The following is a 26,637-nucleotide window of genomic DNA, read 5'->3' as shown; positions in this document are numbered from 1 at the left end:
TGAATGTCTGGTTTTGTTTCCTTCTATTTTCACTTTTTTTGTATCTTCTAAGTTGTTTGGCCAATGCTTGTAATTTCTGCTTCTTTTCATCTAATTGCTCTATCGCTTCTTGTTGTGAGATTTTACCTAACCTTTTTCATTTTTTTTCTGATATTTCATTTCTTATAAATTGTGTTAGCTGTCCAATGTCTTTTCTCAGTTTATTATTATTATTATTATTATTATTATTATTTTCTTTCCTTTCTCAGACCTTAGGTCCGGTTAAAAATGGAAAGTGACGCGGACTTTGATCAAGCGTGACTTCCTTTTAACTGTACGGTATGTGTTATATTGCATTTAGGAACTTTCGGGTAATTGAACATGTATCAATAATTACAGATTTCAATATAATGGAAGGAAACATTCCACGTGGGAAAAATTATATATAAAAACAAAGATGAGGTGACTTACCGAACAAAAGCGCTGGCAGGTCGATAGACACACAAACAAACACAAACACACACACAAAATTCAAGCTTTCGCAACAAACTGTTGCCTCATCAGGAAAGAGGGAAGGAGAGGGGAAGACGAAAGGAAGTGGGTTTTAAGGGAGAGGGTAAGGAGTCATTCCAATCCCGGGAGCGGAAAGACTTACCTTAGGGGGAAAAAAGGACAGGTATACACTCGCACACACGCACATATCCATCCACACATACAGACACAAGCAGACATATTTAAAGACAAAGAGTTTGGGCAGAGATGTCAGTCGAGGCAGAAGTGTAGAGGCAAAGAAGTTGTTGAAAGACAGGTGAGGTATGAGTGGCGGCAACTTGAAATTAGCGGAGATTGAGGCCTGGCGGATGACGAGAAGAGAGGATATACTGAAGGGCAAGTTCCCATCTCCGGAGTTCGGATAGGTTGGTGTTGGTGGGAAGTATCCAGATAACCCGGACGGTGTAACACTGTGCCAAGATGTGCTGGCTGTGCACCAAGGCATGTTTAGCCACAAAAGAACCACAAAAGTGCCCCACTTGTGACAGGATACTTTCCGGGACTGGACCAGACTCTGAATGTGGCTCTCCAGCAGGGATACGACTTCCTCAAATCCTGCCCTGAAATGAGATCCATCCTTCATGAAATCCTCCCCACTCCGCCAAGAGTGTCTTTCCGCCGTCCACCTAACCTTCGTAACCTGTTAGTTCATCCCTATGAAATCCCCAAACCACCTTCCCTACCCTCTGGCTCCTATCCTTGTAACCGCCCCCGATGCAAAACCTGTCCCATGCACCCTCCCACCACCACCTACTCCAGTCCTGTAACCCGGAAGGTGTACACGATCAGAGGCAGAGCCACGTGTGAAAGCACCCACGTGATTTACCAACTGACCTGCCTACACTGTGATGCATTCTATGTGGGAATGACCAGCAACAAACTGTCCATTCGCATGAATGGACACAGGCAGACAGTGTTTGTTGGTAATGAGGATCACCCTGTGGCTAAACATGCCTTGGTGCACAGCCAGCACATCTTGGCACAGTGTTACACCGTCCGGGTTATCTGGATACTTCCCACCAACACCAACCTATCCGAACTCCGGAGATGGGAACTTGCCCTTCAGTATATCCTCTCTTCTCGTCATCCGCCAGGCCTCAATCTCCGCTAATTTCAAGTTGCCGCCACTCATACCTCACCTGTCTTTCAACAACTTCTTTGCCTCTACACTTCTGCCTCGACTGACATCTCTGCCCAAACTCTTTGTCTTTAAATATGTCTGCTTGTGTCTGTATGTGTGGATGGATATGTGCGTGTGTGCGAGTGTATACCTGTCCTTTTTTCCCCCTAAGGTAAGTCTTTCCGCTCCCGGGATTGGAATGACTCCTTACCCTCTCCCTTAAAACCCACTTCCTTTCGTCTTCCCCTCTCCTTCCCTCTTTCCTGATGAGGCAACAGTTTGTTGCGAAAGCTTGAATTTTGTGTGTGTGTTTGTGTTTGTTTGTGTGTCTATCGACCTGCCAGCGCTTTTGTTCGGTAAGTCACCTCATCTTTGTTTTTATATATAATTACAGATTTCTGTAGTTGTATATATAAGTTTGGATGTAGCTGTATTGCATTGATGTAATGGTGGATATTGTGTGGTATGACTCCTGTAGTTGATAGTATAATTGGTATGATGTCAACTTTATGCTGATGCCACACGTCCTTGACTTCCTCAGCCAGTTGGATGTATTTTTCAATTTTTTCTCCTGTTTTCTTTTGTATATTTGTTGTATTGGGTATGGATATTTCTATTAGTTGTGTTAATTTCTTCTTTTTATTGGTGAGTATGATGTAAGGTTTGTTATGTGGTGTTGTTTTATCTGTTACAATGGTTCTGTTCCAGTATAATTTGTATTCATCATTCTCCAGTACATTTTGTGGTGCATACTTGTAGGTGGGAACGTGTTGTTTTATAAGTTTATGTTGTAAGGCAAGCTGTTGATGTATTATTATTATTATTATTTGGTAGATATTTAAGCAATGGTCTGTGACGAGTTTATTGTAAGCAATAGACTGTGAGGGGCAGGATGGCTTTGAGGCTACTATCAGAAGGACTTCCAAAAGACAAATCTGGAAGAAGTCACATTTCATGAGGAACTGAGAGTCACTGTCATTATACTGCACACAAGCATTCATTGCTAGAACAGAAGCCCCACGTTTTCAGCTCTTGCAACATACTGAACTATAAACAAAAAATTTTGTTTGCTGCATTACTGGAAAAATGAGGACTTTCTATAAAATTCTTATCCTAGTACGATAGAGGATAATAAGAAATAGTTTAATATATGTGGCATAATATGCTAATGAAAGTATAAAGTGAAAACTGTTGTAGAAGCAAATGTAGAATAAGTATTTGTCATTGATAATGATGAAACAAGACACTCATAGGGAAGTACTGCCTTAATGGAGTAGCAATACAAGTAGTAGTAGTAGTAGTAGTAGTAGCAGTAGTAAAGAACAGTAACTGCATGCCAAAAAATCACAAAACTAAACCAATAATTTTGGGATGCAAACAAATTTAATTAAAGCAAACTGACTGGCTTTTGCAAACAATTTTACAGTAATGTAAGACACACTGATGTAAGTAGTCTTTCAAATAAATCTTCTGGAAAAGCAACAGTGAACAGCACTAGTAAAATTTCAGCTGAACAAACAAAATTCATGACAAATACAGAAAAGATAGAAAAATACATAGAAACAAAAAGAGGTAAGATCAAATATGTTTGAGGAATCATGTGGCAGAAAGGACTAGAAAAATTTGCAGTAGATGTAAGAGTTGATAAAATGGAAAGAGCATTTGGTCTGACAAAACATACTGATAACAAGAAATACATATCTAGAAAACAAAACTAAACAGTTTACAACAGTGGTGTTGATATACATGTGAATGATTAACAATTAACTATAAATTCGACAGAATAGAGGTACTATAAAAAACAGATTATCATCAAAATAATTGGTACAATACAAACTACAGATGGTTGGAAAATGAGAAGAAACAAGTACACATGCAGAAATACAGGGAAAATATTAGAAGCTGTGGCAAAGCAAAGATTAAGATTAATCTTCTATGGACACCTCTACCGAGTGAACAATAGCAGACTACAGAAACTAATATTCTGGTATTTCTAGAAAAATACACACACAACAACATGGATTACAGAAATGATGAAAGAACTAGAAAGAAACAATAAAGAATAAGAAGTAACAGAAAGAAACCTTTTCAAGAATAAAATACTAAATTTAGAAGGCTATCACTAGGTGGAAGAACTTAATCTGCACAGAAAAGGAAAATAGAACATGGCAAGATAAAGGAGTACTGGAAAAATTGAAAACGCCAAAGAAAGAAGAAGACCAAAAGTTGTTACCACACTCCTATAGTTGGGGACACGAACAATGGCCACTGAGTTTATGTTCTGTGCACTTACGTCTCACATTCTCCGACTGCCATTAAGTTCTCAGTAGTGTTCCGTGAGCTCTACTGCAAATGTCTTAGTCAATGTGAACATTAAACGTGACTGCAGTGAGCTATTTAGTGAATTTTCATTCAATCTGTTGCAAATTGTCACTGCTGATTCTAGTGGTACGCAATAAATTTTACATACACAACCAAGAGACATACTTGACATGATACATGCTTTCTTCAGTGCAAAGTATGTGTATGTGTGTGCTGCACCTGTCACTTAGAACCAGCAATAATGCAATTCCCGTATGTGCCTCAACCTATGTGAAATGTCATTGTTCGTGAATCGGACTGTAGTTGATCAATTACATGAGGTTGAGATCATGACCTTGTAGAAGAGAAGTATATTTAAATAACTTTTTCATTTATAGTGTCTTCTGTAGCATGAATTATTCACTCCGAAATATGTACAACTAGTAGTAGTATAATTGAACATTGCTACAATGAACCTCAACACCCAACACACACAGTTTTATGAACACCTTAAACAACAAGTAACAGCACCATATAGTACATTCCATGATAACCAATTAGTGCTATTTATGTTTACATCTACTCTCATTCATCAATTCTTTCTTGGTAGTCGCAGTTAATAGTCTTCCCCTACATCCTTTTTGTTAATATTTATTTAAGAGTCAAAATGGTTTTCAGCATTCAAATAATTATAAGCATGAAGCAGCATATAAAAGCAGGGAATTTTATTCCTCACTGATTAGACACATTCAGAACACGTATCTTAACCTAGTGAAACAATAATTTTAATTACCTGAGATATCTGCTGAGCAACAATAGTGGTTTTGTTCATATTGAACTTGTCTTTACGCAAATGTATGTGTGTATACAGCGTCATTCCTTTACACATACTTGTCACTATGGCAAGTCGTGGTGGCTTCATACAAGCACCCATAAAAAGAACCAGGTTTTCATGCCTTGTCTTCCGGAATGTTGCAACCTATCAAAGACATTTGTTTTTTCATGAGAAATTTCTGTGACATGAAACGTATTACTTAAAACAAATTTCTTACACACAATACTGCTGTGAGCTCTTAAAATTAACAGTTATTGCAATCTTTTAAATTCCCCACTGGATGCAAACAACAAAGTAAAATCAATCATAGCTCCAACTCATTAAATACAGAGTGCACACTTGGCCTTAGAAGAAAATTAGCATTGCCCTTTTCACAGGATTTAACCTGAAATTTGCCTTAAATTATTTAGAGAAACCACGCACAATTTATATCTGTATGGTCAGACTAAATTCAACCTCAGCTCTTCCAAATGAGAGCCCAGTGGTTTACACTGTGCCACCTCACTAGGAAACACACTAGTTTCCATCAATCAGTCATGACTATTAACCTTGCGAAGGCTCTCCTCTGATAGCACAGCATGAACAACTATCACCAAAAAGAATGAAACTGTAAATGACAGTTTCAGTACAAACTCAAATTTGTTTGTACTACATCATAATCGTTGTAGTCATCTTACCCACTATTTTATAATTGAAAATCCATTCAATACAGTAAGATCTCAGTTTATACTCAGTTCTGCATATCCACTGTTACTGATAAAACATTCCAGCATGCATTTCACTGCTATTCATTCGGGATTTAACCAAATGATCACACGGCAGTTTCTGGCGTATACTCTACAACTTAGACAAGTGTCTGGAACTTGAGGAAGCCCCGACAGGAAGATGGGAGGGGGAATGCAGGCAGTCTCAGTTTGAGACAAGAGATGCAAGAATCAAGCACTGTTTATAGCAAAATTGGAAGTCTGGTTTGGTATACAGTTTGGAATTGCAGAGTCACTTAATATGTAACATCCCTTTTGCTTTGTGAACAGTTCCAGATATCAAAGTTAGGTTTCTGGCAAATGACAAGGCCACTTACATTTGTTACAAGATAAAGAGTCTTAACTCTTGTATTGATTGAAATACTGAATCAAGCACAGTTTTTTAAACAGAAAGAAACACTTTTTTTACGGAAGCTGAATTTCTTGAAAAGATGAGTACAGTGGTGATGATGACGATGAAGATGATGATAATCCAGAATGAGATTTTCAGTTTCAATTCGATCACTTGGTGATATGGCCTCTCTGAGTCTGTGTGCAACACAGGATCCCTACAAGTTTGTTCATTTCTGTCGATCTTGAGCTTCCCATTGCCAATTCAATTCGTGTCTTTTTCAAGTCTCTGTCTCATCTGTCTGGTGATCTTCCCCTTTGTCTTTTTTTGGTAAATTGGGCTCAAGGTGACCAGCTTGCTGCCTTTCCAAAGAGTTCACTCTTTCCATTACGTCAATGACCTTTGTTGTCTGTCTGATATCAGCTGCTTTCTTTCCATCTTTCTTTGTGTGGCCCAATACTGATCTTTCCATTCCTTTTGGTGTTACAATTTCCTAACAATAAATTCACTAAATTTCCAGTGATATAATATTTGGTAATTTTGAGGTTGAAACTATCTGTAAAACAATCCATGAAATATTCTCAAATTGAGAGGCAAGTCAGCTGGAATAGGCTATTCCATTGTAAACATGCTCATGCCAAGCTACGCCATCATATCGAGCCCTTAGACTGTTGCTGCAAAACTAGCAGGAACTGTGTCATATCAACAGATCATTTTGCTTCAATATTCTCTGCATGCAGACGTGTACACCAATGAGGAGAAATTGGCATGCTGTTTTTATAAGGTCAATGTCACAGAAATGCTGTCAAAATGGTACTGCAGAATAATGATTTCTATCTTGACTGTCGCTGTCCATTGTACCAGCACTTCCAATAATTATTATTGGGTTATTACTGCAGACAGGCAGTTTCAACATCATACGGTAATGACAAACACTGCAATTGGCAGATCACATGAAGAAGTTGTTCTGGCTACGATGCTTATCAGTCCCCATAGTGGCAAGAGATGTATTGGCAAGGAATGGACAATCAGCCAGGTGAATGTCATTCGCATCTTGCACTGACATGAATTCCAACTGTATCATATGTCACATCAGTGCTCACTCAGAGGATGTGATTTTGAATGTCATATAGAAGTTGTTGGTTTCCCCTGCAGTGCCTGAGAGCCAACACTATGCTTATCCAATGAGTGCTCTTTACTGATGAAGCAATGTTTAGAAAACACTGCAATGTAAATTTATGGGACCTGCACTACTTGGCATCTGAAAATCCACACTGACTTCATCAGGTACACCACTAACTACCATGAAGCATAAATGTATGGTGTGGGGTCACAGAAAATTCCATTGTAGGACCTTCTTTCATTCCACAGGTGTTAAACGGAAATACATATGTACAATTGCTTACAAACATTCTACCTGTTGTTCTAGAAGAGTTACCACTGGATATGCAACAATGCATATGGTTCTAACATGATAGCAGCCCAACTCTCTCTTCCCATGTAGCAACACAAATACTGAAAGCTAAAATTTCCTGACCATTATACAGGATGGAATGCTGCAGTACAATAGCTGGCCAGATCCCATGATTTGACTTCTCTTGATTTCTATTGGGAGCTCTGAGAGATGCAATCTGTCATGAAGTCTCAACTATGCCAGACAATATGTGCCACTGAATCACAACATGCAATGGCATGTCATGCAATGTATTTTGATCTGTTCATGTACCTCTCAAATGGTAATTGCAAATGTGCCTGGCAGTCAATAGTAAACAATTTGAGCACATTAACAAACGTATTTATTTTTGCAGGTGACATGTTGCAAGTCATTCTGAATAAAATTTTCAGCTCATTTACATGGTATTCTGTACAACTACAATTTCGAGTAGTACTTTTACAAAGCTGTCTGACACAAGGGATTTTACTTTTAAGAAGAATTCAGGAATCTCCAGGCAAAAAGTAACAAGTATTTTCTTTTTACTCCAAATTTAAGATTCCACAAAACCCTGGAAACAACGACACACTAGAAATAATTTTCCCAAGCCCCATCTGATCCACCAGGAGCTAGCAACCACTGTAGTTCCATATACAAGAATCATATGTCGTTGTATAGGAAATGACATTTTATCTGAATGGAGTAGGCCTGTCTTGCTTCATATAATGACAAAGCCTGGCACGAGAACTCTGCTTCGTGGTGTTTACACTGCAACAACCAAGTCTGGTTGCGTTGCCTTTCAGTTTTAGTATATACCTCTGACACTCTTGTGAAATTTTCAATGTCAATATTAACAAGCGCTATGTACCTGTAATTGTCTATATAGGAGCTACTGAATGCAGTTATGAAAAGTATATGGTTCAACAAAAAACATACTAGAGTTCAGAGCATTATCCACACAAAACATTATGTGCTCCTCAGCATACTATCAATTGCAGAAAACCTCGTTTTGATATCTGGAACAGTTCATGAAATAAAAGAGGTGTTACATCTTACATGAACACCATTACATAACATCCCCTTAGTAGAAAACTGCTGCACATCAAACATGTATCAAAGAAGACCTCCAGTTATGGCCCTGGTATTCCTTTAACTGGGCTGTCTTTCACTATTCTTAACTTTGCTGCACAGTGGGGGAACCACATCAGATACAATTGAAGAAGGGCACAGAAACAGTTCCAAGAAGGGCAGCTCGTTCTTTATTATTATGCAATAGAAGAGAGAATGCCACAGATACAATATGACTGCTAGTGGTAATCACTAAAACAAAGGTATTTTTCATTGCAGCAGAATCTTCTCATAAAATTTCGATCACCTTCTTTCTCCTTTAAATGCAAAAACATTTTGTTGCCATCCACACACATAAGGATAAATGATCACTATCATAAAAAATAAGAGAAATCTGAGCTCGAAGGAAAGATTTAAGTGTTTTGTTTCCCATGTGTGTTGTTCAAGAGTGGAACGGTGGACATATAGCTTGAAGGTGGTTCAATGAATTCCCTGCCAGGCACTTAATTATGAACTGCAGAGTAGTCCTATAGATGTAGATGCAGAAATATGTTAAATCCAGTACGTTAACTATACCCAGTTTGCTGGTGGTGGGTTCATCAGTTCGCCAATCATACAAATGCAGTTATGATTCATAAATACAGGGTGTACATGAAGTCTGGGAACACTTTCAATTATTTATTGCACAAGAACTAAACACTGTACAGATGTCATACATACTGCATTTTGAAGAGAACCTCAAAGTTTTTTTTACCAACATTCGATATGCGAAACATGAGTGACCCAGCAGACATCAATACTGTAATCGAATTCTTGCCATACCCATCCCAGAATGGCATCATCGACAGTGGCAGTCACTTCCCATGTTCTCTCCCTGGACCTCTGCTACATCACGTGGTAGAGGCAGTATGTACACCAGATCTTTAATGTGTTCCCACAGAAAAAAGTCTCACGGAGTGAGATCTGGTGATCGGGAAGGCCATTCCATGAAACATGCTGTTACCTTCTGTAGCACAGCTGAGATGTTTGTGAGTAGCACTGACAATCGGCAAATTACCAAACTACGCTGTGGCGGTATACATGAAAAACAATTTCAGAGTTTCTCTTCAAAATTACATATGTATAATGTATGTATGATGTTTGTATGATGTTTGGTTCTTGTGCAATAAACAATTGAAAGTGTTCCCAGACTTTATGTACACCCTGTACTCATTTTAACTTTCACAATAGTTTCTGGGTCATATCTTTAAGAAGAAGAAGAAGAAGAAGAAGAAGAAGAAGGAAATGATGATGAAAGAGGAGGAGGAGGAGGGGGAGGAGGAGGAGATGAAGAAGACATCTTTTACTATGAGAATCTTCAAGAGAGAAATTTTTCCTTATACAATTCGTATCTCTCATTCCAACCCTAAGAGCACTGCTATACACACATCACACCCCAACTCAGCTTGCTCAGAATATTAACTGCTTATAAATATTCAATCTGAAATACAGACACCAGTATTAACATGAATATAAAACAGCAAACACAAGAAATATTAAAATTAAAGCACTACCAGAGGGCAGATTGACAGATTTGTATGAACTATATCTCAAATTCTACATTTCTAGAGCATCAAAGGCTGTGAAATGTTTTTACATAGCTGCCACATTGTGCTGCACCTTCCATCCTCCCCCCCCCCCCCCCCCTCTCCCTCTCTCTCTCTCTCTCTCTCTCTCTCTCTCTCTTTCACACACACACACACACACACACACACACACACACACACACACACACTGCTCAAATTAAACAAGTTACCAGCATTAATTCATTCATAATCTCTACTATCTTTGACAATGTTAAAATGATTATGCAAAAATGGACAATACACAGTAACAAATAAACAATAAAACATCAGAGAATATAACCAACTGTCTCCACAGCCTCTTTCTTTGTCACCAGGAACATACTACATATGAGACAGAAGAATCTTCTTTGGCTACAACCAAGGAGGGGAATTTTGCAAATGAGAGTGAGCTGTCATGTAATTTGTGTGGTGATTCTATATTTGAAAGAAAACCAAAATAGTCCTATGAAAGCATGTCCAATTTTCAATCATTATGGAGTGGGTTGAAAAATACACATGTCTATGAATGGATATGAAGACACACGTGAATATTACTTACCAAAATGCTGTGTTGTCGCTGTGATGGACGGAATAGTGGTGGGACAGATGGGGCTGATCCATTCTACAAGAGGTGTGGGGGTTCTCCAACATATGGCAGCACTGTTATGTTGCACCGACGCAACAGCTACAAATGTACCCAGTATGCAATCGTAGGTTAGATCAGTGTGCAGTCATGAGGCTGTGCGCATGACATGCTTGAGTGTTGTTTAATTGAGCAAGCTCATTGTATCTGTGAATACAAACATGCCCCACTTGTTCCACTATGCAGCACTCATTCGTCTACGCAGAATATGCAAACGTGTTGTTTGTGAATGGGTACTGTAATGGCAGTGCCCCTGAGGCTGTGACAGAACACTAATCAGTGTACATGTAACATCAGAAACTGGGGCTGTCCAGTCATCTGAGGAAATGGATGACATTATTGCAATGGTACAACAAAGTCTCACAAACAGTATATGGCACATCAGCCATCAGCTCAATATTCTACAAATGCATGTGTAGCATACATTACATTCCGAGGGCTTGTACCGATTCCATGTGAAGTCCGTGCAACATCTGCATCCAGGTAACTCAGTAAGCAGACAACAATTTTGTGAATGGTTGAATGTACACAGCCACATCATGCAATACACTTTATTTGCAGATAAGGCCACATTTACATGCAATGGTATTATGAATGCCAACAATTCTCATATAAGGGTGATGGAGAACTCACATGACACTATTAGGGAAACAAGATTCCAAGATAGGTTCTTGGTGAATGTTTAGTGTGGTGTAATTGATGACCTGTTGATTGGGCCCGTGTTCCTGCCAAATCGCAAGACCGCTGCAGCACATGCACATTTCCTGATAGAAAACCTACCTGTACTTTTGGATGATGTGACATGAGAGCAAAAGTGGCAAATGTACCTGCAACTTGATGGAACACTGATTCACTGTGCCACACAAGTACCCCAGCACCATCTGAATAACATTTCCTCAATGCTGGAGTGGCTGTGGCGTGCCCATTAACTGGCCTACCTGATCACCCGACCACATCCTATCAGACTTCTGTTTATGGTGGTGGTTAAAGGGGTATGCTTACATCACCGATGCTGCTGCCTGCATTGAAGCCCTCGAAAATGATGATGGCTATGTAACACAACACATCCTCCAACACATTATAAGTGCACTGAGACGGGTGGGGGACTTTTTGAACACCTCTTGTACTAGGGATCAATCATTTGTCCCATTAGTATTCTGTCAACCACAGCATCTACACAGTATTTCAGTAAATAATATTCACACTTGTCTTAATAATCATTCATGGATGTATGTAGTCTTCAACCCACTCCACTACCGTAATGATCGAAAATCGGACATATGTTCATAGGACTTTTTTGGTTTATTGTCACATGTAGAATTACCCCACAAATTGAGAGACATTTCTCCTGAATCACCCTGTAGAATTACATAAACACATTTGTAAAAAAAAGAGGGAGGAGCTTTCCTTCCAACCTTACACAGAATTGCCAACCCAGAATTTGATGTTTCTAGCCAATACAACTGTTCATCCCATGTAGGCTTTCACGTTCGGCGTCTTCATCAGTAAACACTTCCGGGCTAAGTTGCCGTGGTCGATCTGTAGAACTTCTTCTCCCTGACGTTTCGTTCTCAACTACGGAGAACATCTTCCGAGGTGAGTCGACGACTGGCTGCTAGGAGCTGGGGCCGCCACTTATATGGAGATCGTAGAGGGTGGTGGCGCCCTCTACGATCTCCCTATAAGTGGCGGCCCCAGCTCCTAGCAGCCAGTCGTCGACTCACCTCGGAAGATGTTCTCCGTAGTTGAGAACGAAACGTCAGGGAGAAGAAGTTCTACAGATCAACCATGGCAACTTAGCCCGGAAGTGTTTACTGATCAATACAACTGTTGTTCTGAAAAGAATCAAATTTCAGTCAAAAGTCCTAACAAATGCAGATTTAATGAAAGGGGGTGAAGGTTTCATCAGAAAGGATAATACCCAAAGGTCTGGCAGCCACCCAAGATGCAAGAGAGGAAGAGAATTAACAGTATTCACAGAGAGATTTGTCCTGCCTCTATCTCCTAACACAGCAGTCTCCATAATTCTCTTCTCTTCCACTGTGAAGTCCTAATACATCGTGGTCTATGAATGATTTAGGTCTCATCAAGATTTCAATTTATGAAACACAGATCTGTTTATATTTTTATTTATTTATTTATTTCACAATAATACACTGAATAAGCTACTTTGTTCAGACCTGAACTGTGATGGATAGAAAGCGATGATTCAGTCTTAACATAAGGCGAATCATGCATCTCATTTACTGTATCACAATGAAAATGTGAAAAATTTTAATAAGTTTCCTTCAGAACTAAAATGTAAAACATGAGAAAAGGGGGAAGAGCCTATGAAAATCTAGCAATGAAAAAGCTTCTCAAAGAAGCTAAAATAATATCATCTTGGTAATGCAAGAAATTGCTGAAATAAAGAAACCACTGGTGTTAGTAATACACATAATAGGAGATATAAAGGATGTCCCATGTGTCTTGACCACCCTAAATAACTGTTTGTCCAGATGCAAATTACAAAATGTATCAAGCAAATGTTTTTTAGCCGTCAGGGGGACATCAATCAGCATGATTGCCTTCGTTGTAGCTTTCTTTTCGACAAAGATATCAACAACAGTATGACTTTTTTAAATGGCACCCTTTATTTTTTATTCGGTAATTCATTTCCTCTCCTAAAGAGCTATTAAAAATGTATCACAGTGTACCATTCACTGAAACACAACGTTATTAATCACATAACCAACACTGATGTTGACGCTCCCAGCACTTAATGCAGGTACTCAGGGTAATGGAACACATGCACGTGCTGATGTTGACATAAGTCAGCTGAAGAGTTGTGCGAGTCGAATGTACACCAATGAAGAGAAGGCAGAAATGCTACTCATCTGTGGGGAATGTAAGTTAGCAGAAAAGTAATTGCAAAACTGTTTTCTTATGTACGGGTACATTTAGTACAGTAGCTTAGTCCTTTTAAATACTGTTGTGTAGAGGAGGCATACAGTAAAGGCTGTCCTTCCTACAAACTGCTTCGACATAGCGTTTCTTTTATTGTTGTTGAAGGTAGGTGAAATGCTACACAGGCAGCAGAACTCCACAGAGAGCAATATCCTGACAAGAACCCACCTTCCCAATGGATGTTTTCTCGTCTCGTTGTGATGCTTCAGGAAACAGGAAGTTTCAACCCACGACAACGCAATCGTCTTAACACTCACACAGATGAAGCTGCAAAGTTACTGTTCTCACTTCCATTGCTATGAATCCACATGTGAGCACACGACAGTTTGAACACAAGATTGGCATTCCTAAAACCACTGTATATAGTATTCCTACACATCACCGGTTCCATCCTTACCATGTACACCTACATCAAGAACTGCATGGGAATGATTTCCAGAATCGTGTACCGTTCTGTCAGTGGGTACAGCAGCAAATTCTCACAAACCCGAACTACTTCTCCAGTGTTCTATTTACCGATGAATGTTCCTCCTCACACACAGGACAGGTAAATACAAGGAACATGCATTATTGGTCCAGCGACAACACACAATGGCTCAGACAGGTGGAACACTCGCGTCAATGGAGAGTTAACGTCTGGTGTGGGTTGCTTGGTACTACAATTATTGACCCTTATTTCAACAAAGGTAGTCTAAATGGCATAGTGTATGCCAACTTCCTCACACGAATTCCTCCTCTTCTGAAGTGCTGATAAGAACCAGAATGCTTATGTGGTATCAACATGATGGATGTCCAGCACATAATGCCTCGCGACATGTTCTCAATCTAAGGTATCCTGCCAGGTGGATTGGTCAAAGTGGAACAGTTACTTGGCCTGCTAGGTCTCCTGATTTAAATCCTCTGGACTTTTTTCTTTTCCAGAGGACATGCAGGAACACATTGTGCTTGCTTGTAATTCTCTTCAGCAGGCAGCACTGGAAGCAGTAAATAATTCTTTCATTCAACAAGTGCACCAGTGCATCGGTGTCCAGGGTCACCACTTTGAGCGCTCTACTCCTGGGCAATGGCACAAGAGAGTCAAAGTCAATTTTGTGTTATGTTTTTACTCGGTTTTCATTTGTTTCCTGACAACTCCAGCAAGTGGACGAGTTTGTGATCCTGGGCTCAAAGTCAATGTTGTGTTACGTAATTAATAATGTTGTGTTTCAGTGAACGGTACAATGTGATACTTTTTGAATAGGTCTTCATGAGAAGAAATGAATTACCAACTAAAAAATACAGTGTGTGATTTAAAAAAAGTCATACTGCTGTTCATATCTTTGTAAAAAACAAAGCTACAATGAAGGCAATCCTGCTGACTGATGTCCCGCTGATGGCTAAAGAACATTTGCTTGAAACAATTTGTAATTTGCATCAGGACAAACAGTTATTTAGAGTGGTCAAGATAAATGGAACACCCTGTATATAACATGACATAAAAAAGACAGTCAACTTACAGTCAAAGGGAACTGGGTTTTGCAATCATAATTTGTTCATGGCAACCTGAACAAATTTTCATGGGGATGTGAGGAGCAAGCTGTGCCTACCAAAGCCCACTACATTGACAGCTGTGGGGCGAGTGGCAGAATGGAACATGCTGTACCTCCCTCAAGCAGTTTCAGTTGTACACATGTGATTACTACACTGGCACAGAGTGCCATAACTATAACTTTGTAATGGCTACATTGTTAGATTATGTTGGCAGTGACCAGACACGAAACACTTGTGGCTCGAAGCTGACGGACTTATATTGGAATCAGCTGATCCAGAACTCAGGAACCCCTTCCGGAAGTGATAAAAGTTACGGCAGGCAGTAGGTTCAAACTTTAATGACAGACTAAGATAAAAAAGGTTATAAATAAATAAATAAATAAATAAATAAAAGGTTCAGCGACTGTGTTTTGTGGATGACCAGTCTGATAATGAAGACAGTGAGGTTATTTTTGATATACAAAAATTTTTAAAAAGGTAGTTAGGTGACAGGCCATTGGAAGACACTTCTTGGTAAAATCGAACAATGGAAGATCCCGTAAACTTTTGGCCAAATGGCCTCCTGCTGAATTACACAAACACACACACACACACACACACACACTGTCTCTGGCTGCCGAGACAGCAAAAAACTTAAAGAGGAATTGCAAGTTCCCAACTGTCAGAGACTGAAGTCCACTTTCCCTACTGCACACATGTTCAAGTTTGCTTCTTGCGAAATTAAAGCTTTATTCACAGCGTAGGATATGTTGTTTTTTCCCTGTACAATCCCTTCGCTAGAGTTGTTATAGAGTAAAGATGTTGGTGTTCAAGTGATCCTACTGTTAGTTTATTATATTCTCAGTAAGTATCAACAACTGGAGTGGTAGACAGGCAGCTGCGATGAGAACTGGGTATTATAATGGCACTGGAGTTAATCTTTATTCATAAACTAAAATTTTTTTTACACTACTGTTCCACCATATAATAAAAAAAATGGCCTTACATTTATGTTATTAAAACAGAAAATTAACCTTTTTGATTAAGTCTAACATCACCATACTGTGACATAACTGCTCACTTGTTTGCTAAAAGCACTATAAAAAAAATAAAAAATAAAAAAAAAACCAACCACAGAGGGAGGACCTTCCATTGATCTCATACCATCCATTTCTTGTTCTGAAATATACATAATATGGTTCAAACAATGGAAACTTCAGGTAGGAATATCAACAGGGCCAGGGACAGTAGTTTATGGGTGAGGAGAGTGGAGTGTGCACAGACTAGGCTCCAAAAGGCACAGTGTCAGGAAGTTTGGGGCAGGGAGGTGGCAGAAAAAAAGGAACAAAAAAGGAGAAGAGTGGGGAAAGATGGGTGGATGCATTGGCAGAAAGCTGCAAGTCAACAGGGTGGGAGATTAGAATAGTGAGGAGATTATAGGACATAAGGGGTGGAAACTGTTGGATAGAGGGTGTGAGAACAATATGTTACCTTATTACCATAGAGTGACGACAGGATAATTGTGGGAGTGGAGAATGTGTTGTAAGGATAACTCCCATCTACACACTTCAGAAAAGCTGGTGGAGATGGCTCAAGTAGTGAAGCAGCCATTGAAATCAAGCAGGTTATGTTCAGCTGCACATTGTGCCACATGGTGGTCTACTTTACTCTTGGCAATAGTTTGGCAGTAGCCGTTCATCCTAGTAGACAGCTAGTTGGAGGTCAACCCAATACAAAAAGCTGTACAATGGTAGCAGCAGAGCTGGTATATGATACGACTGCTTTCACACGTGGTCTAGCCCCTGATGGTGTAGGATAAACCTGTGACAGGCCTATCAGAGGCCGGGCTGCTTGTGAAAACAGCCATATCATTTACCAGCTCTGCCACTATCATTGCATAGCTTTTTATATTGGTATGACTACCAACCAGCTGTCGACCGGAACATAATATGCTTGATTTCAACGGCTGCTTCACTACCCGAGACATCTCAATCCTCCTCTCCATCACCATCTTTTCTTAACTGTGCAGATGGGAGTAGCAATCTATCTTTTCCTACATTGTTGTAATATAGCTATTAATTGATATATTTTTTAAACATCTTAGTCAATATATGAAAAGATATGGCAATGAATTGTGAACTTCCGCGCATCCTCAACTTAGACACATTGTCAGATCTAACAATAGTATCAGGTGTACTGACGAGAAAACATCTGACCTCTCAGAGACTGCAGACTACTCTGTTTTACACAGACCTGGTATCAGTATGATATTGCATATGGAATGAACTCTGGGGTGTATAATCAGAGTCATATGTAATGCTCACTATCCATATAAGCAAATGCAATGCAAAGCAATAATTGAAATCCCTGGATGGACCAATAAAGCTATGAAAGGAACGTATATTACTCAGCTTCTATAATATTAGTATTAACCTATTATTAAGTACTGTTGTTCAGTCTACACGCCTTACCACACATAATTAACAGAAGACACAGTGGTGACAAGGGCAGTGCACTTTACCTCGTTCACCTATTAGATAATGCCTGCATAAGAATAACAGTTATGTAACCACTTCCAGCAGATTACGGTTTTCAACAGCTGGGTGATATGAACCCACAATGAAATTAATAAATTAATTAAGAAGCTGTCTGGACTGAAGTTCCAGACCAGGTAGCAGTTGATCAATCATGACAGCATCTTTCAGGCACAGTTAATGAGGGCAGCATATGATTTGTCATGTGGCATGTTTCGTTCTTCCCAAACCTGAGGACGAGAATTAAAATAGCTTCCTCCCTTAGCGGGGAAATTGTCCTGTCTCCAATACTGTCACCCTTACTAAACTTAACAGTAAGATATCCTTAGAATTCTCAGAGGTGCTGACACATGCTGTAATGGATTTTGTTCATTGTGTCAAATCCTGCAGACAAGCACAAATATGGCTCACACATGGCAAAAAAGCAGTCAAACTTTATAACTGTGAAACAAATTCCCATAGTAAAGCTGAAAAGCAAGAGTCTAGCTGGCAGTAATCTGAGCAGAGTGCTTCCCTAAGATCTGGGCAATCTCTTCAGTGCTGCTCATGAAAATCCCACTCCTCATTAAAGCATTAACTTCTCATGTAGCACCTCCCCCCGATAACCACATGATGACCTTCCATACTTGAGAGGGTTTAGAAGAAATGTTAATAATATTCAGGAACTGTTGTCACAATTTCTTCTTGCTCTCCTTTATAGCTCTTTCATATGGCTCCTAAAACGCTGTGAAGTTCTCACAGGTGAGTTCTTGAGTCAATGCAGAGCCCCACTCATCCCAACACCAGAGAACACAGTGCCTTTATGGTTGGCCTGACAATTATTTAGATAGGTGCTTTAAGAGGGTGGTGAATAGATAATGTGATCTACCCATTCCCTGACACCACTACAATTCTGCAATGAAGCAAGTTTGTTGTAGATGATCGTTTTTTTCCTCTTGGGCACAACCCTAGGCAACTTTCTCTCGCGTTTTGCTCCGTTTTGCAGTTTTACTGGGGTCAAGAATTGATAAAGAAGTGCAACAATTGATAAAGAAGTGCAGATCTTCACCCACTTTCCACTAGCCATTGTATGCAAGGTATAGAGAGCATGTCACGAGATCGAAGGAGGTTATCAAACCCACAGCAGTGTTGAGTGGCGTCCTCTACCTTACGTTCAAAAACATCCTATGATGATAAGACAGATGATCACTAGGGCAGACTGTTTGCAGAGTGTCACAGCAAGTTGGTGAACTTAAGTCTCTGTACAAGTTGAACATGTTTGGAATGGTTTAAAGTATCAGACAATGCCTCTTCAATGAAAGGCATCATGTGATGGCAAACTGAGGAAACATATAATAATCCTATTTGGCAAATGCACTACGACAGCAACTTTTTGCAAGTTAGTGATGAAGAGAAGGGATGACATAAATCCTGAATGAAGATGAACCATTCTCCCATTTACTCTCTCTTCACTGAGGTCCTGCTTTCGGTCGAGGACAAACATTAACAGAAAAGATAAATGCAAAATATTTCTTTTGTGTGTTAAAAGTCTCAGTTCCTCCATATGTGACCTAAATCCACCTATTACATTGTTGGGAGGGGGGCAGGAGGTCTCCTCTTCTGATGACTCAGACAATGTATTTTGTTTGGTCTGACAGTTTAGACCTTATTTTTGATGTAAAATTCTCTCTCTCCCTCTCTCTCTCTCTCTCTCTCTCTCTCTCTCTCTCTGTGATGGTCTGATGCAATTTGCTGATTTTACATTATTTGTCTTTTTTGATGCAATGGTGATGGGCAACTTGTCCGCACTGTTAACTTTAGCATCTCCTGGCACCCTGAAAGTCTCTCTCAGACTTTGGGGTAAGTGAATATTTGCAGAACTTCCAGCAACAAGTGTTTGTTCCAGCTATCATTATTAGTCTGTGGTAAGGTCACTGCAGCAAAACATGGTGCAAATACTAGTGACTTAATAACCTGATACATTTCAGTATAACAAGACTGATTTCCAGAGCAGTTTACATGAACAGTGGGGTGGGCACATAGCCATTGTTCCACTAGAAAACCAGTCTTAAAGTGTTCTGGGAACATTTGCGAATTACACATAACTACAAATACAGCTGCTTTATCAACATCACCATTTACTCTCTTCTTAATATTTTAAATATTTATAACAACAATTGAAATTCCTGGATTTTTTTACTCCACATTCTCATTCACCTTCAGTTCCTGAATGCCTATCTCATGAGATTTCCACAAACAGAAACCATATAGACTGAAATTATCTTATGAAGCTCAGTTAAATGGGGCAGTTGACACCATTTTTGCATCTTGTATACCTTGCACAAAAGTAAATGTTTCTTTGATTGATGGACAATTTCTAAGTCTTTCTATGGATTTAAATGTTAAAGCTCCTCTCTCTCTTTTTTTTCCACAAGGGATACTGTGAAACAGTTAATGTTCTTACTATCCACTGCTTTCTTAAGACTCTTAGTTCAGACAGGACTATCTGCCAAAAATCTTTTGGTTGGTTGAGTAAATGTTGATCAATGGATCACCAATACTATCGTGATGCTGTCCCTCGAGTAGTTAAAGAAATATAGGTCAATCCACATAAAGCTACGCACTACCTGGATTGACCTAATACAATTGAGGCTGCCTGGTAACAACTGTTTTGCCTCAACAGTCATCCATCCAATTTGCGCACAGCATACTGTGAGACTGATTTTTATTTTAATAGATGATGGTCTGGATGGTAAAGCAAAGATCCCCATTCCCTGTGGCATACAATGTTTCACTGCCATTCTGTACAGTGGTTGCAAAAGTCGGCACTTATATATCCCAACTTCAGGAATCCTAGGTATGCCAAACATGTATTCAGCTTACAATGATGGAGCTCCTAGAGGTGCTCACTACTGGGCATGACAGTGGGGCACATGTGGCTTATTGAATGTCAAGGACTTCAGAAGCATTGAGCCCTATTAGGAAGGAAAATTGTACATGCTAGCTACACATATGCTGCGATACCCGTTTACTGTACATTTCCATATTTTTGTGCTCTTTTGCCTACCTCACTTAATTCATTCATTGGCAAGCACCAAGTTGTTGTTACATCCAAACAAATGTGTGTTAATACCATTAGAATGAGATTTCACTATAGAATGAAATGAATCATTCAAGATATTTTTCACCCAGGCTTAGAGAGAGAGAGAGAGAGAGAGAGAGAGAGAGAGAGAGAGAGAGAGAGAGAATACTGAATGAGAATTCTAGTGCAATTAGAATTAGATTTTGCTGCACAATAGTCAGTGGCTTCCTGAAATACGGGTGAATGTAGATGTGTCCGAAACACTGAGAAAAACTTGAAAAATGTGCTATCAAAAGTAGTCAGAACCAAAAACACACACAGAAGTGAAGAAACACTAACGCAAAACAAGAAAGATTGAGGCCAGGGTTTTTTTGTAAAAAATGGTGAGAGAGAACAATGCAATTTAGAAGATGATGATGAATCATTTTGTATTTAGCCTATAACATATAAATAACCAAACGCCTAATTCATGCCATCACATACGAATGGGTACCCAAAAGAAATCGAACCTTTTAACTGATTTATTCACGTTTTCAGCACACACCTTCAACTTCCTGAGCCTGGACTAATACATGTGTCTAATATTTTATTCCATTTTGTAAAACATTGTTTAACTTCATCTTTTGTGATGCCTGACAGCCTCCATCATTTTCTTTCTCACCTCAGCAACATCAGCAAAAAACTTGCTTTTCACATCTCTGTTCAGTCTAAAAAAAAATTACCCATGGCAAGGATGGGTGAGTATCAGGGATGAGAATTTGGGATCATACCATTTTTGGTCAAGTATGGTCTCACAGACAGGATTGTCACCTGACTGCCACAAATCAGGCCACTTCTGCTGCACACTGTTGCACAATGTTTTCAACATTTTTAAGAAGAAAACCCTAGTTAACTGTCTGATCCTGAAAACAAACTCTGAATGGACAACTCATTGCATTGAACTCCAAGTCAATCCCAACAGCTCCACAATTTCTTCAATGGATCATTGCACAAATATTTTCAACATTTTCGTACGTTCGGGCTGTGGATGGACAACCAGAATGAGATTTGTCATCAACTGACATTTCATCATTTTAGTTTTCCCCACAGCATCATCCTTGTATGCCGTTTTTAACATTTCAAGAGTTTATGTTACACTTGTCCCAAACAGAAAGCAGTATTTCATCACCACTTGCTGTTCATGAAAATCAGCCATTACAAAAATGACAATCACACAATAAACTCTGCAGAAACCACTACTGAGCTGCTTCAGCAATGCCAATCGGCTTTCTGACTCTGGAATGTTTATTCTATAGCCTCCTAGCAGCAAAAAACAGTACTACAAAAGCTCTGCACGACAAAAAGCAAGTTCAGTTCCTTTTGGGTACTCCCTTGTACATTTTTGTTTATAATTAGCTATTTACACAGTTTAACAATTCATTTATAGGTTTAATTAAGAACTTCTGTTTAATGACAGAACAGTAGGATAATGAAGATAAAGTATTACTGTCTAATACCACTGCTTGAAAGGTGGTAGTGGAGAGTATTCGTTTGAAGGGGAATTAGGCCACTCATCAGCATCTAATATTAATATCCACGTGGTTCAGGTTCCTTGGTGTACTCAGTTTTATTTCTTTACAGGTTAATCATAATGGTAGAAACAGTTACATTTTTTGCTTAATGATCAAATAAAAAATTAAATAAAGGGGTCACGAGAGGTTAGTTGCTCATACTGTTTAATATCCCCTGCATATCCCCATTTCTCAAAGCGAGAACAAGCATCCCATTTGATACCAAAATCATTATGCATTCCAGATACTTCCAATCATGTTTACTTTACCCTTCCAACTAAAGGTCTCACTCATTTCCATCAATTATAATTACCAAGGAAGAAACTCATCAAAATAAAAAGAAGTGGGAAGACGGCAGTGCTCCACCAATGTGAGGACAACATGCCATGTTATTCTTTCTACATGAAGTCTATTTAACTATGTCTAATCCTAATACAGAGACACCAACTGCAATGAAATTTGCAAGCTGTTACACAGAAATGCTATACTTACTTTTCACCCGGTGAGTAGTAAAGCTATAGCAAAAGACTTTTAAAGCATGCTCTCTTACAATGATGAGACAAGCATAAATTCTGTGCTGCATCACAATATGTAAACTGACTATATATAAATACTACATGTTCAGTTAGTGAAGCGAATCTAACTGCTACTCTCAGGTTAGCCACTAAAAATGTATTCTGATAGCTGACTGTTCAGTAACATCAACACACATTTTTTATGAAATAGAATGGCATGTCTTTCATTGAGCCCTTCTTACAAATAATTAATGCACATGGTTATTTTTCCACTTAATAGTGGCACATAAGTTTTACGTAATTAGTTTTTCATTTATTTTCATAATATGTCCACAGAATGTTGCTAGAAACAACATAATAAGGGAACGAATAATCATTTAAGCAACAGTAAAGCACACAAAATGAAAGAACACAAAGGCTCAGTGTGTGTGTGTGTGTGTGTGTGTGTGTGTGTGTGTGTGTGTGTTTTGCATGCATGACCACCCATCCATGTAATCACACAAGCAATGCATAACAACCAAATTGCACAATACACCCAATTTCTGTACTTAAATAAACAAAGAATTATACAAGATTCTGACACTGCAGCTAAATACAACTGGTTTTAAAATGTCCACAAAACTATACAATATTATTCTTGTTTTCTAAAAAATAACAAAAGATGGTAAGCAATGAGCATGGTACTACTTTTAAACACTATACAAGTTGATATATTTAACACATCTAGGTATAAAATACAGCTTTAAAACATCAATTAGTTTTTACACATAACATGCTTAACATTATATGGCATCATGCATGTTCTTAAATATCTCCCAAGAACCCATGCTTAAAAATGGCACCTTTTAGAAGGGAGATGTAAATTTGGTACCGCTGACTAACATTTTATAGTTGTGGAAAAGATTCACTAGTGGAATACAAATGGAGAAAACAAAAGCAGTAAGACTGAATAGTCAATGATTTGAGAAAAGTTAAATTTTAAAATAAACTTCTTCATGAGCTAAAATATGGGAGTGTTGCTGTTGTTGGTAAACAGCCCATTTACATTCATACATCTGCAACAGCATACAGCCTCTTTAATATTACATTCCTTAGATGTTTTATTAGAATGTCAATGTTATGGTAACATAAAAATAAAGAAACAAATTGCTGTAGTATTTACAGTTATCTGGCTTGAAGAGAAAAATATAATATACAAGTCACAACCATAAGTCTCTGGTCAAGTAAGTCAGAGATCAATGGCAATTGTGTCTATGGTGATTTTTATCCTATTTTGTGCCAGATTATTCAGATTTATTTATGACCTGTACTTAATGACTCTTTTACTTGCAAAATTTGCTTAGAAAGTGCATAAAAAGTTGCTCAAAGTGAAAATCAGTACAGAATGAATATACCATTGTCAAGCTCATAACAAATGCTGCTCTAACCACAATTAACCTACCATTACATGGGGGTTCTGTGACTGTACACCAACCATCTCTAACATCACAGAATATTGTGCTAAAGATCCGAATTCTTAAACCAGAATAGGTGAATGACATATTAACTTGATTGTCACAACATTTATCAGATTTACAAAAACACGCTCATCTAAATTAATGCTGCAGAAACAGTCTGAGGGCAATTTTTTGTTCCCCTTTAATCCACTGCACATTACTATTCTTTGGATTCCCCCGACGCAGGAAAGTAGATAATTATGTACAATGACTTGCACTTCTCAATTTAACTTTTACATTAACCACACTATGTTCAAATAGCAGGCAGTCTCTTTCTGACTGTTTCTCTCCCCCCCCCCCCCCCCCCCCCTCCAATTGAAAGCTTCAGATTTGATTTCATCAATATACACACAACACTAAACACTTGCACATTATCTGATTGAACAGATAATTTCACAGGTGACACTCATCGTAAATATCTTGGTAATTGTTAAGGTCACATTGGAAGAGGGGGTGGAAGAGAACACAGTAAGTTTTCACAAGGGCTGTAGTCACAATAGGCAGTGGGGATAACATTAACTATAGCAACTCTGAAATACTCAAAACGAAGAAGAAAGTGCAAAGCACAATAATAAGTACTGAATATTGATCTAAACCAAAACTAATAGCAGTCTGAATTTGTGAGTACACACACACACACACACACACACACACACACACACACACAAGTAAGAACAAATGGAAACAAATGTGGATTCTTTGATGCAATAGATAAAAAACTTCAATTCCATTGAAGCAAAAAGTGTGTCTCCACAAGAAAATGCTTATCTAGGACCAAAAACTTAAGAGAAAATCTTAGCTCAGTACTTTGTTTCTCAACATTGTAAGAGTCAATTTGGGATCAGATTATTGTGAAGATGACCACTTTAGCAGCTAGCGTTTTGCTGATGCTTATTCACTCACACAAAAGCGTACAGGCCGGCCTCATCTGTTGACTGACAGAGAGCACTGACAGTTGAAGAGGGTCATAATGTGTAACAGGCAGACATCTATACAAACCATCACACAGGAATTCCAAACCGCATCGGATCCACTGCAAGTACTATGACAGTTAGGTGGAAGGTGAGAAAACTTGGATTTCATGGTCGAGCGGCTTAAGCGACACATAATGCTGGTAAATGCCAAATGATGCCTCACTTGGTGTAAGAAGTGTACACATTGGATGATTGAACAGTGGAAAAACGTTGTGTGGAATGATGAATCATGGTACACAATGTGGCAATCTGATGGCAGGGTTTGAGTATGGCAAATGCTTGATGAACGTCATCTGCCAGTGTGTGTAGAGGCAACAGTAAAATTCGGAGGTAGTGGTGGTATGGTGCAGTCGTGTTTTTCAAGTAGGGGCTTGTTCTGCATGGCACTATCACAGCACAGGCCTACATTGATGTTTTAAGCACCTTCTTGCTTCCCACTGTCGAAGCGCAATTCGAGGATGGCGATTGCATCTTTCAACTCAATCGAGCACCTGTTCATAACACACGGCCTGTACTGACATGACAATAACACCCATGTAATGGACTGGCATGCACAGAGTTCTGACCCGAATCCTATAGAAAACTTTTGGGACGTTTTGGAACGCTGCCTTTGTGCCAGGCCTCACTGACCGATTTCGATACCTCTCCTCAGTGCAGCACTCCATGAAGAATGGGCTGCTACTTTCCAAGAAACCTCCCAGCACCTGACTTGAACGTATGCCTACGAGAGTGGAAGCTGTCATCAAGGCTATGTGTGGGCCAACACCATAATGAATTCCATCATTACTGATGGAAGGCACCACAAACTTTTAAGTCTTTTCAGCCAGGTGCCCGAATTCTTTTGATCACATAGTGTACGTATGTAGAAACGTATTAGAAGTTTTTGATATTTCATTCCTTTTTTCAGAAGAATCTAATTGTTTCTTCTGCTTTCCTTTTTAATTTTGGAAGTTTGTCCCAAGGCTCATGAGTCCAGACCACAAGGACCTTCACCTTGGAATATGTGAAGAGCTTCTGAATCACATAAATGGGAATGAAATGTTCCTTAAGAGAATCATAACTGGTGATGAGATGTGGGTCTATGGTTATGTTGTTGAGCCCAATGTTCACTCTCTACAATGGGTCTGGAAAGGTTCTCAGACCAAAAAAAGCTCGTCAGGTCAGGTCAAATGTCAAAGCCATGCAGACAGTTTTCTTTGACTTTAAAGGATTATTTCATCATGAATTCGTGCCACAGAGACAAACTGTTAATCAAAGGTACTATTGGGACGTGTTGCGACATCTGCATGAAAATATTAGGAGGAGATGGCCTGAAATGTGGTGAGGTAATGCATGACTCTTGCATCACAATAATGCATATGCACATTCATCCCTGTTGGTGTGTGACTATTGCACAAAAAACAGAATCACTATGCTGTCTCAT

The 26,637-nt window shown here is 39.0% G+C and overlaps 1 protein-coding gene across 1 annotated transcript in view; it reads right to left on the bottom strand.

Moving 5' to 3' along the window:
- Window positions 1–26,637, bottom strand: part of LOC126462116 (kinase suppressor of Ras 2) — a 168,910-nt gene that overhangs the window by 50,151 nt on the left and 92,122 nt on the right. Inside the window, exon 13 of the mRNA XM_050096050.1 lies at window positions 4,746–4,931. Within this exon, the coding sequence (XP_049952007.1) occupies window positions 4,746–4,931 (186 nt within the window). The remainder of the gene's footprint in view (window positions 1–4,745; window positions 4,932–26,637) is intronic.

Source organism: Schistocerca serialis, chromosome 1 (genome assembly GCF_023864345.2).
Source record: "Schistocerca serialis cubense isolate TAMUIC-IGC-003099 chromosome 1, iqSchSeri2.2, whole genome shotgun sequence".
NCBI lineage: Eukaryota > Metazoa > Arthropoda > Insecta > Orthoptera > Acrididae > Schistocerca > Schistocerca serialis.
Note: the sequence above shows the minus strand (reverse complement) of the source record. Positions and strands in the feature narration are given on the sequence as shown.